This window comes from Furipterus horrens, unplaced genomic scaffold (genome assembly GCF_987537825.1).
Source record: "Furipterus horrens unplaced genomic scaffold, mFurHor1.1.pri manual_scaffold_16, whole genome shotgun sequence".
NCBI classification, from domain to species: domain Eukaryota; kingdom Metazoa; phylum Chordata; class Mammalia; order Chiroptera; family Furipteridae; genus Furipterus; species Furipterus horrens.
This window is the reverse complement of record NW_028327186.1, coordinates 3,836,138-3,850,303: the sequence shown is the minus strand read 5'-3', so window position 1 is coordinate 3,850,303 and position 14,166 is coordinate 3,836,138. Positions and strand designations below refer to the sequence as shown.

At 48.6% G+C, this 14,166-nt stretch overlaps 1 protein-coding gene across 1 annotated transcript in view; it reads left to right on the top strand.

Annotated features, from left to right (window-relative positions):
- ASB7 (ankyrin repeat and SOCS box containing 7) overlaps positions 1 to 11,374 on the top strand; it is a 29,567-nt gene extending 18,193 nt beyond the window's left edge. The window contains exon 5 of the mRNA XM_090263605.1: positions 11,036 to 11,374. Within this exon, the coding sequence (XP_090119731.1) occupies positions 11,036 to 11,175 (140 nt within the window). The 3' untranslated portion in view covers positions 11,176 to 11,374. The remainder of the gene's footprint in view (positions 1 to 11,035) is intronic.
- Positions 11,375 to 14,166: the final 2,792 nt, after the last annotated feature.

Sequence of the window (14,166 nt, the reverse complement as noted above, 5' to 3'; positions counted from 1 at the left end):
TACCTGGCTCCCTTGCAGCTAGCTGAGGGCGTGCCTCAGAACTTCACGTCCCGCAGAAAGCTAAAGCCCACTTGAAGACTGGTTAGATTTTGCTCTCTGCTGTACTTTTTAATGAAATTTCCTTTTCCTCCCCTGATTTTTCACATTGGGGAAGGAGAAATACATTCTGGATGCCAGGTACTTGGGGCTAAGGGGGAATACTTGACCTTGGCAATAATCCACCCTCTCCCTTAGAACTGAACTGGGAGTAAAACAATTTTGAAAAAATGAAATGTTACTTGAATTTTGCGTATCCGTGCAGAAGAAAAGATGGAAGTATTACTGCTAAGTGTATTCACACTAAAGCATAAAAAGAAACCACAGCCCAGGCCTGTGCAGTAGAACTTTGTATGGTTGGAGATGGTCTCTCTCTGGGCACCAGTATGGTGGCCACTTGTTACGTGGCCAGTGCCACTGAGAGACTGGCCTTAACTGTGTTCATTTACATTTAAAGGGCCACAGTGCCTAGCGAGTGGCTTCTGTGTTCTGCTGCTGGTGTTCGGGGCTGCCAGGTAGGTGGTCCCTTGCAGGAAGCACTATAGCCTGTGAAGTAGGTCATTTTCATGATAAATTCTGGGTATCTTTCTGTTGTTTCACCTTAGTTAGAGTGGCTGCCTTCAGGAAGGCATGCTCCATACATAAGTGCCTCAGCCCCGGTTGTTAAGTGTTTTGCTCCATGGTTAACAGCAGAGGCTAGAGCCAGCCTGCGGGAGCGCAAGCCCCTGACTCAGCCACATGTTAGCTGTGACCTTGGGCAGGTTACCTGCTCTGTGTCTGTGTTTTCATCTTAAAATTAGGATAATGATATCTATCTATAGGCCTGCCGTGAGGATTGAATGAGCGAATATTTATAGTGCACCTAAAATAGTGTCTGGTACATTTTAAGCTCTGTGTTTGTGTGTGTGTGTGTGTGTGTGTGTGTGTGTGTGTGTGTGTTTTAAATAAAACATTAATTAAATGTGGGTGGGTGAACAGCAAGGGCTTGCTACCCACAGAGAGACTCCTTTCGCGTCTCATTCTTCCCGAGCCTCCCATTTTCAACCCTGTAGACTCTTAGGTCACCTGCATGTGGAGACACAGCCAGTGGGATGGACGGAGCTGGCCCTTTGTCCCCAGCCCTCAGAATGCCAATGGAGGACAAGACTGTTTGGTTAAAAAAGATGCACATGTACTTTTAAAGTTTGGGGCAGTTGGGAAGATCCACAGGACTGTCTCCCCGTGCTGGAGTTCCCCAGTGCCTCGAGCTGGCTGAATGATGGGATCTCAGGAAGGTGGCGGCCGAGCGGACGTGTGGTGTGCTTTTCAGACGCGAAGGACCATCCGTCTTTGAAGGCTCCAGTCAGTTAGTCACTGTCGTCAGGTGCCTTGACATCATTCATTACTTCTTGACTCTCCGAGGTGTCTCCCTGCCAAAAAAGCTCATTAGGTATTTCTGCTCCAGTGGTTCAGTATTTATTACGATTTCCTTTGCCTGGGGAATAATTCTGTGCTGGAAGAACCCACCGTAGCTGGCTACCTTTGGAGAGCTGTCTGCTGAGAGCCAGCGTGGGAGGAGGCAGGGAGTCGGGGCATTTAGTCAGACCTGTGAGCTCCTTGCAGCCGCCAGCACCACTGAGGTCCGCAGCCCCAGGCCCCACGCTGTTGGCTTCCAATCTGAGAACTCCAGCTCCCGAGGTACGGGGACCGCTGGAGTGGCCTTTACGCAGGGCCATTTTACCGTTCACTGCACCGTTTAACTAGAAGCACGTTGTTTGAATTGGAAGAGCTCAAGAAAATCATAATCCTGGAATGTAGAAGCTACTGTGGGTTTTTTAGAACACTCGCCATAAAAACTCAGATACGCGTTGCGTAAAAACAGGACAGACGAGCAGCTCCGTTAGGAAGTAGTGTCTTCTGGTGTCTCGCTGGCCATGAGCGGAGGGAGAAGCCACAAAGAGCGGCTGTCTGTTCACCTGCAGCCAGACCTTGGGGAAACCTCTGCCTTCTAGAATGGCTGGCACTCCTCCAGAAAGCCAGGCAGGTGGAGGGGCAGCTTCTTTGTGCCCGGGAACAAGAGACCAGCTAAGAAGAGCCAGAGATCCTCCCTGCAAAACGAGGGCTGTCTTGCACAATGGAAGATGTTTCCTGCTGCTTTGGTAGCGTTTATAAGAAGCCACTTTCTGTTCTTTTAGTGCTTTTACTTGAAAGAAAAAATAAAAGTGGAACAAATAAAGGAATAACAGCAGAAAGAACAATGAAGGCGTGACCGATGGCAGGAAGAGCTTGGAGTGAGGACGCAGCGGCGGGTGGGCTGATGGTGGTCCGGTGAGGGCCAAGGTTCCCAGGCCAGCTCCTTGCACCAGGGCCGGGGCTCAGGCAAGGCAAGCGGGGTGCCTGGGACACAGAACTTAAGGAGGTGTCGCTATTGTCAGGGTCATGCAAGTGCACAGAGTTAATAAAGTGGAATAATCAGTCCACAGCACATGCAGAGACACCATCACGGAGCGCTAAGAGGATCATGGCAGCTCTGGCATATGGGACTGGGGCGCAAACCCTCTAGCCAAGGTCAAGAGCAGATCATAGGCATGCTTGCCCAGGGCGAACGAGAAGGCCTACCTGTGTGCACTAGGAAAGGGCAAGCACAAGAGAGCATCACCGGCGGCTAAAAGACGTTTTGTAAGCCCAGCTTATACTGAGAATACGGATAAATAATACTAGAACTCGCCCTGAGAACTCGGGTTACAACTTAGCGCTCGTTTTCCTTTACCGTGTCTCTGCTCCACGACGTAAACCCTTCTAGTCAGCTACGGATGAAGGAGTTATAGACTATGACATCTTTGAAGAAAGAAAGAAATTGCAGAGAAAGCTGAACCTCGAGCAGTGACGAGGAAGAACTTTTCATCTTCTGGGGGAAGAAAAAAAGATGGGATTTTAATCATCTGCATGCCTGGAATTTCGCTCGGGGAGAAGCAGCGGAGAACCCGCGGTTGGGGGAAGAAGCCCCCTTTGGAGCGCGCGTGCACAAGGGCGCACGTGGCAGCGAAGGGCTCTCCCTTCGGCCACCACGGCGGCAGGGGACCGGGCAGGGCTGACAGAGCTGCTCCCGCAGGTCCTCGTGCAAAGGGAACGGAAGCTGGAGGAGAGTGTCAGCAGAGAACACGGGTCAGAGTGGGGCTGCAGGAAACAAGACGGTTGGTGTTGGAGAACACCGCTCAGGAGGAGGAGACCGCGTCCCCGTTTGATGGGCTAGATTATTTGCAGAAAAGGGTCCGTGTCGTGCTGCCTGCCTCGGGACCCCTTTCATCGTAAGGCTTACCCGTCACGGAGGAAAGGGACGTGGTCCAAAGGCGCAGTGGCCTCAAGGGCTGGTGCAAGCGGCGTGGTCCCAGGGCTGTGGCAGGGGTCAGCCTGTCACCTCTGCCAGTGACATCCTCACCTGCCCTCTGGGTGCGGAAACTGCCCTCATAGAAGCTGCTATTTCAGTAACGCATTAGATAGGCCAGGTACTGCTGTTACCATCTGATCCATCCCTTAGTTTTAATGTAGTAATCGTTCTGTTTTAAATTGCCCGTCTGCTAATTCCAACATCTGTGTCGTATGGAAGTCTGGTCTGATGCTTGCCTCGCCTCATCCGACTGTGTTTCCGTGCCTATTAGCTAGCATGTCTTGTCGTTTTTTATTGAAGCCAGACGTGTATTAGGTAATAGGAACTGAGCTACACAGGCCTTGACTGTCAGGCCTTGTGGGCCGCAGCTGCAGGTGGCAGAGGCTTCAGACTCCCCGGGGTCCTTGGTTTGGGGCTCTTGTCTCTGGGTGCCCCTCACTGCTTGGAGAGAGGCTGTGTCCCCGAGCTCTTAGCTGTAATGTACGCTCACCGGCGGGGAGGTGCAGAGGAGGCCGGTGGTCTGGAATCCTCACACCGAGTCTCTCCCTGTGATTTCGCGTCTGTCGTGATGCGAGTGGTGACGTCCAGGCTCTTTACGTGTTGGAGCTGAAACCGGAAGTGCGTTTGTTAGTTTTTCCACTTTTACTGACAATGTGAAAGACACCCCCTCTGTGGCCCCTGGGGCTGAGGAGTGATCACACTGGGCCTCAAGGGCACCGGGTGGCATCCTGATGAGCTCCCGCCTGCCTGGGTCAGAGGTGCTGCTAACCGGGCTGCATCTGGGGGTGCAGAGAGGCGGCGCCACCGGGCTCTGGACCCAGCGTCGGACGTGCCTGATAAACTTGGGCCATGTGCTCCCCCTCCCCCGCCTGTGGATCTCACTTTCCTCCTCGGCAGGATCCGGAATGACACCCTAGTCCCTGGGGTCCCTCTCCCCAGGAACCACTCTTAACGGGGATGCTTTCCTGCTCTTGTGATGTGATTTAATTTGATGTTTCCAAAAGGCTTCTTGTAAAACAGTGTTGGTTTTCTCAGTATGGACCCTTGGGGGTTCTCAAGACTGTTTTAGGTGCCTCTGAGGCCAAAACTAGTGTCCTAACAATACGAAGATGCTGTTTGCCCTTTTCCCTGCGCCGACGCTGGTGCTGGTGCTGGAAGAGCCGTGACAGGTGGCTGAGGGCGCAGAGGGGAGCCGTCCTGGTCTCCCTGCCAGCCAGTCCCGGAGGAGCACTCCGGTTCCATTTAGGAATGCCTTTAACGAAGCAGTAAAAATAATACAGTTGAGTCCCAAGCACGCACGGGTAAAAGATCCATTCGGAGGGCAAGATGGACCCACGGATTGGAACGTGAAAGAGTATTCAATGATTTGGTTTCAGATCCCGTGTTTCCACTAACTTTTAAAAAAACACCACCTGTCAAGTTTTGGTGGAGTATCGAAGAAGGTGCACATCGATCTGAAAAGACTTATTAAAATATTCCTTCCTTTTCCAACCACATCGCTGTGGGTGAGGACGTACTTTCTTCGCCTATTTCAGTGCGGAGAGCACATGAGCAGATGGAGTGCAGAAGCGGGGCTGGGAGTCCAGCTGGGAATCCAGCTGTCTTCTGTGAAGCCAGCCCTTGCGAGACATTTGCAAAAAGGGTAAAACATTGCCTCTCTTCTCAACGAAGTCCTTTTCGGTTTGGAAAGCAGTTTTTTAAAAGTTTTATAAAAATGTATTTCAACTGCTGTTGAGTTGATGGCTGTTATTTTTCAGTGAATTAATACATATTTTTTAAAATTTCTAAATGTAGTAAACATAGATAGAACCCACGGGAACAAAAATTCTTTGAGGTCCTCCCATTTCAAGAGTGCAAAGAGGTCCCAAAACTAAAGAAGCTGACCAAGTGATGGGCAATTTCTACCTTCAGATTTTTAAGGACACCCGATTAGGCTCATGTTTTAGAATTTGCTCACTCTGTTATCTGTCTGCAGTTCAGCCCTGTGGATAAAATGAAATGCTTTAAATTACTGTTTGCCTTGTGCCAACATGTTTACTACTTAGGGTCTGAAGGGACCCATGATTGCTGAGGTGTGTCTGTAAGATTGTGGTTCTGTCAGATGCTGTGGGGATGAGACATTTATCATTCACATTGGTTTGGCCAACTAGTGTGTGTAAAAGGTAGGACTGGCTTGTATTTTGATTTGTATGGTTTTGTTTTTTTTAAGATTTTATTTATTTTTAGAGAGAGGAGGAGGGAGAGGGATGAGAGGGAGAGAAACGTCAGTGAGAGAGAAACATCGATCAGTTGCCTCTCGTATGCACCTCAACCAGGGACTGAACCCGCAACCCAGGCCTGTGCCCTGACCCGGAATCGAACCGGCAACCTTTCACTTTGTGGATCGACGTCCAGCCAACCGAGCTACGCCATTGAGGGCCGATCTGTATGTGTTTAAGGATGGAATGGCTCATAGTTAGAAAACGAAAAGATTAGACAGATGGGAATGGAGTTGGGTGAGCTGTGCAGGGAATTCAGAGACATGGGCAAAGAAATAAAATGATCGTGGTAGGATTTTAAGCTGGGAAGCTGGGATAGGACAAAGGGAGAGGTCTTGGGAGCCCCTTCCAGATGCTGACCATGGCAAGGGGCTCGAAGGAGAATTCAGATTGTACAAAGCTAGCAGGAGGGGGCTAAGTCTTTCTTCCTGCCTTTTTCAGTTTTTCTGCACCCTCCCTGCCGCCTCCTGTCTCTACCTGCCTCTTCCCCCAAGGAAAGCCTGTTTTGCTTTTATTTCGTTCGTTTTTGGTTATAGAGAAGCGGTTTTGCCTCTCTGTCTACTTTTACAAGTACCGTATCCAAGTAAGTAAGGTTAGTCTCTCAAATACGGTCATGGCAATGTTCAAAGGAGGGGTTTAGAATATTTAATTTTCCAAATTCTGCTGCTGCCGTGGTTCTGTAACTTACACTAAGCGAGACCCTTCAAAAGCTGATTTCCTATTTTTATATCAGCCCAATTATTACTAATGATGGGCTTCTTTACCAAATGGAAAGACTAATAAGCCTTTGAACTGTTACGTAATATTCCATTGTAGTGCCTTAGAATGAATACCTTGTAGTTTGTGTGCATTCCCCAAGTGTTACAGTCCCTTAAATTAGACCCTTTTGTGTGATGTCCCCCAGGGGACGGTCCTCTGTTGCAAGACCACGGCATAGCGATGATTTTCTAAGACACCTCGTAAACACTGCCCGTGTGTGTTGATTTTTCCCCCTTCAATATCTTTATTCTCTTTCTCTGCTTTCTGTTTCCTCTGCCGCTACCCCCTCTCTTCCCATTCATCTTCGGGACGGTGCGTTTAATTCCAAGTAGTAGTCATTATTGCTCTCCTGTTCAGCCTCCTTTTTGCTCAGTGCCACTACCCGGCAAGGCGACTTCCCGTGTGTGACTCTGTGGCGCAACGAGGGGCCTCGCCTGATCGCTGTGCGTCCTTTGAAAGACAGTTAACCGTTCCCACATCGCTCCCCAGCCCTAGCCGTGCGGCAAGCTCCAGAAGGTGATTCCCATCCGTTCGCCCAGGGCCGTTCCCAGCAGTGGGTTACCCATCGCTCCTTGGCTGTTAAGATGTTGACCAGTTTTCTCTCCTATGACACCAGGAGGGTGGGGACCTCAGCGCCCAAGAAGGAGCTGTCTGCTTTTCTGGGAAGGAGAAGCAAACGTTATTTTTACCAGCATTTAAATATTACTCTGTTAACGTGTATTTACTTAATACTTATATAGCTCTTGCTGTGTGCCTGGTTCTATTCTAAGCACGTCACCAAAATTAACTCTTTTTATGCCTGTCAAGCCGTGATGGACGTGGTGCTGGCCTCTGCTCCACGGATGAGGATGCTGTGGCTTGCCTGGGCCACACCGGCTGTGAGCGGTGGCACCAGGGGTCAAACCCAGGGAGCCGGGACTACAGGGCAGTGCTCGAACCACTGTACCTCTGCCACGCGAGGCCATTCTGGAGACAGAAACTACGCGTGGTCGGGAGATCTTTCAAAAACCACATTCTCCCCAGATAGTAAAGGACCGTCACAGCGCACTGCTGAAGGAGAAGCAGCATTTCCCACACTGACACCTAGAGAGTCCCTCTTCCCTTGGCAAGGCCCGTGTGGAGGTGACTTCTGCGGACGGTGGCATTTCTGTAGCTCCGTCCCTCGGTGTAAAGTTGTTAGCTCATCTGTGCCTTCCTGCATTTTACTGTGGAGATGAGAGCCGGCCAGTATGCGGCCTGGGGCACCTCTCCTGTTCTCCACCTTACGCACGTGACAGCGTCACCAGACTGGCCTCCAGGCCCCGACCCGCAGCTTCCTCAGACCCCTAGGACAAAGCTACATATTTGAGATTTTTTTAAGGCAACCCTGCTCCCAGGACCCAGAATCTCACAGGGTCATCTAATGCTGCAAAACATGGTGGCTCAGGACAGGGATAGTCAGTCGTTTTACTTCTCTGCCCCACGCAGTGAATGTCACCTGGAGGCACTTGGCCGGGGCCTCTCCCTTCCCAAGCTGCTCACTCTGATGGCGGGCAAGTCGGTGCCAGCCGTGGGCTGGGAGCACAGCCGGGGCTGTTGACCTCGGGCCCTTTTTATAGACTGCTCGGACTTCTTCGTGGCATGGCGGTGGCTGTGTCCCAGTGAGTGAGCGGCCCAGGGCGAGGGGAAACCGTGTCGCCTTTTATGACTTAGCCACAGCGGTCACAGGGCATCACTCTCCCCGTGGTCACAAGCCCGCCTGGTCTCAAGCAGCAGGGACCCCAACTGCCCTCTCTTAGTGATCAGAGCCCCAGGGGTCGCGGCTGGAGTGTGCAGTGGGCCACACGGCGACACGGTCTGCTGATCACTATGACGGGGCCTTTGTCGGTCCCTTCTTTTTTACCAATAATGTCACAATTCCAGTCATTGATTTTTCTACTTCCTTGGATGGTGTGTCTTCATTTTAGGACGCATGTATGCTTCTATATGTCAACTTAATCCTCATCTTATTTTTGTCTGGTTATTTTTTCTTTCTTTTTTTACAGATTTTATTTATTTGTTTTTTAGAGACAGGGAAAGGGAGGGAGAAAGAGAGGGAAAGAAACATCGATTTGTTGCCTCTCGCCCACCCCCAACTGAGGACCTGGCCCACAACCCAGGCACGTGCTCTGACTGGGAATCGAACCGGCGACCCTTTGGTTCGCAGGCCAGCACTCAATCCACTGAGCCACAGCAGCCAGGACTCTCTCTCTTTTTTTTTTTTTTTTTAAATCAATATTATACTTGACAAGAACCTGCCATGTATTAGGAAAATCAAACCCTTTGCTTTAAAAGAAGAAGATTCACATCTAATTCATCTTCTGGTTTGCATGTGCAGATCAACTGTTGTGAGCATTTATTGAAAAATGACGGTGATCATTTATTCTCTTCCTAATGATAGCCCATGAATGGTGATGAAAAATAATTCAGAACAGCTTAGAAAATGATTTGTTGTTGGCACGGGTGTGTTTTGCAGAGAGCTGGCTGCTTTGTGCTGTACCGACAAGCCTAGTAAATGCTGTTCTTTCAGCTTGTGCTCGTAGAGCGTGGTGTCGGGCGCTGGCAGCCGGAGCGGCCCTGTCCTCATGGAGCGTGTCATGTAGGGAGGAAAACGGCGTCGCTGGGTAATTCCAAACAGATGTCAGGTCCCAGCCTTGAGAAGCACGCAGGGCCCTCGGAGCGGATCTGCTGGGGAGCCTGCCCTCGCCCCCAGCAGCGAAGTGCCCTTTCCGCAGAGAGCTGGGAGGCGGGGAAGCCGTCATCTTGCTGGGGGACGCACGGGCTGGGGGTGGGGGCGCGTCACAGCCCCCCACGGATCCCTGTGCAGACTTCTGGAGACACGCGTGCTCCCAGTGTACACAGCCATTTCTAGGGAATCGGTAGCTTCTGTGATTCTTTTCAGAGTCCCCGCGACTCTTGGGAAACACTTGTTCCTACGGGCCTTCCAGGGCAGGGTCTGCGTTTTGAGGAACCTTGTTCCCGTATGAAGAATTGCTTAATTTCGCGTAATGGGGATCGCTGTAGACAAGTGCAGTTCAAGCGAGGGTTCAAGTCCTAAAGAGAGCAGCGGGTCTCCGTGTGTGGCCGGGGGACCTCTGGGGTTCTCCGAGGCCCCTCCAGGGTAGCTGAGGTCAAAACGATTTTCATAGCAGCGCGGAGCCATTACTTGCCTTCTTCACATTCCTTCTTTCATGCGGGTTGAGTGGACTTTTCCAGAGACCAGATGATGTGATTTCATCGCAACAGATTAGATGCAGAAGCCGAGATGAGAATTCAGCCAGACCTTGAAACGCTTTGAAAAAATGCAGAAGAATGCCAATCTTCTCACTTTGTTTCTGGAAAATTCTGTTACATCCCTAACAGTGTTATTTGTGTTAGTATGTAATGGGTCTATTTTTATTGTTTCTAAAGGACTCAGTAAGTATTTCTAAAGTTTCGCTTTTAGCTTCAGATACGCTAATTATCCATAGCTATAACCCACAGGGAAACAGAAGTTCTTTGGGGCCCTTGATAGTTTTTAAAAGTGTAAAGAGAGCTTAGACCGAGAAGTTTGAGAACCACGGAAGGGTGGCTTTCCCCTTGACTTTGAGCGCAGTACTTAATCTCTCAGACACCAGGAGTCTGTAAAATGGGGTGGCGATCAAAGCCCTTCCCTCGTAAAAGGATTAAGGGAGTTAGTGTCTGCCAGGAGCGTTCACAAACCGCAGCGTCCATCCTCACCGCCCTTTAATGTGAACGCAGAACTGATGGAAACCCACACACGACTGAAGCGAAGAACATTCGCTCGCGTTCTTGTGATCATCTGTGTTGTTTTGGTAAGACACACAGTGAAAGAAGCTGGGTTTTGTCATTTTTCTTTTGAGCCGGCGTATAGGTCAGGGTTAGGGTTTTTATGGGCAAGTGGCCAGGGCGTGAGGTTTGAAGAGACAGAGATTCAGAAGAGCTTGGGGTCCTTTTCCTGTCTCCCTTCCTGGCTTTCCAGTCTACACCCGCACCCCACCCCCACAGCCAAGGCTCTGCTCTGTCCAGAATCATGGTGACCAGGTGGACCAATGTCATTTGGGAAAGCTCCCCAGAAACCATCTTATGTGTCGAGGCTCCGTGTCCTAAGGAGGAGCCGGCATCTCGTTTGCCCCCTAGCTTCTTTGCAGATGGATAAGCCGAAGCTCAGAGAGCAGCTACCCCACCTGCGCAGGAGAGGCCCGGCCAGGACGAAGGCTGGGGTCTGACCTGCCCTGGAAGGGACGCCACGCCTAGAATCCAAACTGCTTTCAGTCTTGGTCAGAAAGCCTTCGCTGGCCATCTGACACGGAGCAGTTTACTGAAATCGTTGCTCTTCAGTGTCCTTATGTGTAAAGCGCAGGGGAAAATATCAGCCATCCCACGGCTGTGAGAAGGATCCCGTGAGAAATCAGAGGGATCCCTTGAGAACATACCCAGGATGCGTTCTCTTTGGGGTCTGTCTGATCATGTGCGTGTTAAATCTGCAGAGAGACACTTGCCAGTGAAATAAGCAATTGTGTTCAGAACCTAAAAGCCTGCCTTACATATTCTGCTTCGTAGCTTTGTAACGTTTTCTTTTTTCCTTCTTTTTTAGGGCAGCCCAGAAACTTGCAGGACCTGTGCCGAATTAAAATTCGACAGTGTATAGGCCTTCAGAACTTAAAGCTGCTTGATGAACTACCCATTGCCAAGGTCATCAAAGACTACTTAAAACACAAATTCGATGATATCTGATACACACAGAACTGTGAGCAAGATTAGGAGTTATATTCCAGAAACTTAAAAGGCTTTTGGCCTTGCACAAAGTATATCCTATGCAATTTCTGATTTGCTGTGAAGTCAGAAAGCAGGTATACACTTTTAGGTTTATTTTTGTTTGTTTGTTTGGTTTTCATTGTAGGGGAGGGGTTTTGTTTTGTTTTTTTTATATATATATATATATATAAACACACCACATGCTTGAAGGTCTTAATTTGGTTCCTTGGTCCAGGTTTGAGGTCCAGGCTTTCTATACAATATTGCATTTACGAAACTTGTTTTTCCAAAGTGTCGCAAGCAGGTTTGAAGTGGAAAATTGACCCTTTTCAAATGCGTGGTTTCCCTGGTGTGCACGTTGTTAGAACCCAGGAGAGCAAGGGGGTCAGGGGGAGCCCCCATTTCACCCCAGGAGTCCTGAATTCTGCTGGAAAACGCCCTCAGAAATACCTTCGGGACTGCTGTCACCTGGTTCATTTTTAATGCCTCCAAATTGGCTGTTTCAGGCTGTTTCTTTCCCGATGACTGTAGCTTTCGGGTGACAGAAATCCTGTCCCTCTGTCTGCCCGACGGTGTGCTCTTGTTTTTAACTTATTTTTTTAACAACCGTAGGACACTACCCAGAGACAGCAGGCCTCACCGTCTCTCTCTCGATGAATAGTGCTTTAAGGAAAAAAAAAAAAAAAAAAGATTTAACGAGAACGAAAGTTAACTTTCTAAAGCTACTTGTTTTCTGTTTTTAAAACCGCCTCCAGTGCAATACCTTCTCTGGTATATTTTATCATGATTCCACTTGACGTTCCTCATTCCACGCCCGGCTTGGATGTGCCCGTGAGCACAGGAACTGCCACTTTACTTTTCATTGCAAAGCTGCAGTGTGTTCGTCACCATGGCCATTTTCAGCTTCGTCCTTTATTCCACTTTACGCAGAAAACGTCCTGTCCCGGTGGTAGAGCATCCCCTAAAAAAATAGCCCCCAATCTTGTTATTAAACCATTTGGCTTTCCTGGTTAAATCATTTGGGGTGGTTTCATGGTGTTTTGTTTGTTTGTTTGGTTGGTTGATTTTTCTTCCCAGTTAAGGAAAGTCTAAGAAGAGTAAACTTTCTCACAGGTGCACATGCGTAGGCCTGGTTCATTGCTGGTGTGCTAATGGGACATTTCCTGCCTGCTTTAAGGCTGGACACAGGGAAGCAGTTCAGCACCGTTACTTTCTGGGTGGATGGGGCATGCGCTTGCCATGTGGTAACGGCTATGATCATGTGTCAGCCGCCACGGAAGAGCTTCCAGAAGCAGTGAGGAAGCTGGGCGATGCCCTTGGAAATGGCTTCTGAACCTGACCGGCCATCCTGTCAGTTTCCGAAAAAAGCCTTCTCCGATATCCCAGTGTTGTTCCTAGTGCTTTGGAAAATTTCAAAACAGCTGCATACTAGTAATAAATTTCTTATGAAAAGTTCACACAATGAAGGGCTTCTCTTGTCTGAATTTCCAGTTTTCTGTCCTTCGATATACAAAAGCGTTTCACCTAGAAAGTGTAACAGCTGAATAGGAGTCTCCCCTGGTTTCCCTTTTCTCTGCAGAGCCAGCAGTTGGGTTCTCTGAAGCACCAAGGTTGTCCCCGTGGACACTGAGTGGCCATAGCATCAGGGTATCTGGTCTGGTTGTCCTAAAAGCGCACACATTCCTGAAGGACGGGCAGCTTCAGAAAAAGGATGGTTTGGGGATTGCCGATGGGGTACGTAGACTCCTGCAGAGAGCAGTGAGGCCGTGGTCACTTTTGTGACCCTCCCACAATTATAACTGCAGCCTGGTGGCTAGAAATAGGTGGTCTGTTCTTTTCCCCATAAAACGATCTCCAAAAAGTTAACTTCTAAGAGAGAGAGTCCCCTGTGAAATTGGGAGCTGAGCTGGGTTCTAATTCTTCAAACCAACACCCAGGTCAGAGCTGAGACTCATTAGTAGCACCCAGGACAGGACACAGCGGAAAATGTACGGCGCATTACTTCTCCCTAACACCCCGGGAGACGGGGGCGCAGGAGGGCGCCCGGACCTGGCACTGAGCAGGCATGCCAATGTCACGTTTGCGCATGGCTTCTGTCCTCGCGTGTGTATTAATTTAATCAGTTAATTGGAAATTATTACTCCCCCCAATGATTCAAAAGTTTCTAAACTAAGCCACTGAGTCTGAGTCAGAATTCTAGATCAAAAGGTCACATTAAGGTAAATTCTTCTGTGTTGCTGCTGCGATTTCAGAGAAAAGAACAAAAAAAAAAATGATGAGCGCTCTTCCTGGAATTGAAATTTCTATTTAATGAAGACATGTATAATTCCTTTATTTATTGTTTGAGGTTTGATTTATCTGGAAGCTTAAAAAGAAGGTTTTATTTTTGCTGTTAATAAAATCCCAATCACATACCATAGGTAACAGTAATGAAAATGTCTCCACGTTGATAGGTCTGCATTTGAATTTAATTATCAGAAATGCTTTCTTTGGTTCCATAATGAGGAGAGAAAACAGATGTTTTCAGAAAATCAGCTGATTGGTATTTTCCAGAATCTTCACTGAGATGTTCAGAATAGCATCAAATTTGTCACTGATCCTTCCCATTTCTTTTGAAAAAAAAAAATTTTTTTTTAAGCCTCTGACTCAATAAACCTTTATAAAAATATATTTGGCAAGTACACCAAAGAAACCAGCTCATAAAAGATTCTGGTCATTCACGAATTGCAAACCTCACCTTTCAAAACCAAGATTTTTTTTTTTTTCCCATGTAAATATTTGTGTTCATAAATGTACAGCAGAGCAAGGGTGTTTTTTTAGATTATTTAATTCCCATATTTCTAAACTATTTACTACAGAATAATCCGCGCTTGTTGGTTTGTTGGAGGACTGGACCATTTTGTTCTGTAATTCATTATCAGTCATGCTTGGAACAGCATTTCCGCTAGAGAATTCATTGTTCTGGTGCTA